Raw genomic sequence first — 1,749 nt, 5'->3', positions numbered from 1 at the left:
AGGTTATTATATCTAGTCGACTACTCGATTAACTAGTCAACTAATAAGTGATTAAGTTTAAATATTACAATTCACCCCCCCCCCCCTCTTGTACATTCGAGTGGTATCAGAGCAAGGCTCACATTCTACTTTTGCTTAACATCTTGTGAGAAAAGATCATGGAAAATCAAGTTATCATAGGAGCTCTCTTTCAGGAAGGAACTTCACAAGTTAGACCCCCATAATTCAATGGACAACACTTCTCCCATTAGAATGTGCAAATGGAGATCTTTGCCAAAGCTTATGACGTCAAAGTTTGGAGAGTCATCAAAATGGGAAACTATCCCTTACCAGCTGCCACTCCATCACTTGCTGATCCTGAAGATATAGATTCATATACAAAAGATCAAATGGAAGTGGTACAAGTTAACAACAAAGCGAGAAATTTGATCCAAAATGCTATAAGTGGTGAAGAACATGAGAAAATCTCAAGTTGTGACACAACCAAAGAAATATGGGACAAGCTTGAGGTCACATATGAAGGAACCAGCAAAGTAAAGGAAACACATATCAACATGCTGGTCCATAATTACGAACTTTTTTCAATGAAAGAAAGAGAATCTATTAAAGAGATGTTTTCCAGGTTTAGCAAAATAATTAGCGATCTAAAGGCATTTAGCAAGCCTTACACCAGTGGTGATCAAGTTAGAAAAATTCTCAAGAGTTTGCCAACCACTTGGCAGACCAAAGTAGTCACACTGGAATCTCAAGATCTAAAAAAATTATCCTATGATGAACTAAAAGGAAAACTCATTGATTTTGAAAAGACGCATCTCAAGAAGACCAGTCAAGAAGAAAAAAAGAAAATAGTCACATTCAAAACCTCTACTAAAATAGTTTAAAACGAAATTGATGATGATCCTGAAGATCTGCAAGAAGAGATTGCTATGCTATCAAGAAACATGGATGGATTGATGAGAAGATTCAAGAACACAAAGAAAGGAAGAATTCCACCAAGACGATCCATGCAATACAACGAACCGGACAAAAATGATGGAAAGTGCTATGAATGCAGAAGATTTGGGCATATTCAAGCGGAGTGCCCAGAACTGAAGAGGAAGATCTCTAGAGGCTTCAACAAGAAAAAATCCTTCAGAAGCTGGAGCGATGAGGATAATTCATACCATGAAGAGATAGCAAATCTCTGCTTCATGACAATTCTGGAAAATGAAATAAACAAATCTTCAGGATGCTGGACAGACGAGCACACTTCAGATGAAGAAAATGAAAACTGTTTCTTGGAACGAGGTGAAACTAGTGAGGTAAGATCTTATAACTGTGAAAGATGCAATGAATTGCAGGATATTCTTGATTTAACTTTGAAAGAGTCTCAAAAAATGATGAATGAGCTTAAGAGACTCACTAAGGAAGTTAAAGATTGGAAACTCAAACATGAAGTATGTGAAATTGAAAATTAAGTACTTCAAGAAGAGTTTGAGGAATTGCAAATGCAACTCAATGGCATGCGCAAGTCCACCAGTCACAGTTCTATTAGGTCAAACCAGATGACTTACAAGTCAACTACAAAAGGACTAGCCAGAACCAAGTCAACTAGTACTAACACTAGTGAAAGACCTAAAAGTAGGTCAGAAGTTATGTGTCATTACTATAACAAAAGTAGGCATAAATATTCCTTTTGTTATTTTTGTAAAACAAACGTTTCAGGATGGGTTTGGAAACCAAAAAGCAATTTTTGAACCTGGTAACACT

The 1,749-nt window shown here is 36.5% G+C and overlaps 1 protein-coding gene across 1 annotated transcript; it reads left to right on the top strand.

Annotated features, from left to right (window-relative positions):
• Nucleotides 1-260: 260 nt before the first annotated feature.
• Nucleotides 261-881, top strand: LOC138870519 (uncharacterized). Its single transcript, XM_070148330.1, has one exon. The coding sequence runs from the start codon at nt 261-263 to the stop codon at nt 879-881; it is 621 nt and encodes a 206-aa protein (XP_070004431.1).
• The last annotated feature ends 868 nt before the right edge of the window (nt 882-1,749 follow it).

Source organism: Nicotiana sylvestris, chromosome 1 (genome assembly GCF_000393655.2).
Source record: "Nicotiana sylvestris chromosome 1, ASM39365v2, whole genome shotgun sequence".
Lineage (NCBI taxonomy): Eukaryota > Viridiplantae > Streptophyta > Magnoliopsida > Solanales > Solanaceae > Nicotiana > Nicotiana sylvestris.
This window is presented reverse-complemented; position numbering and strand designations above follow the sequence as displayed.

Bases quoted from the DNA above. Each gene is read 5' to 3' on its own strand.
- LOC138870519 (XM_070148330.1), top strand. From the start codon at position 261: ATGGAGATCTTTGCCAAAGCTTATGACGTCAAAGTTTGGAGAGTCATC.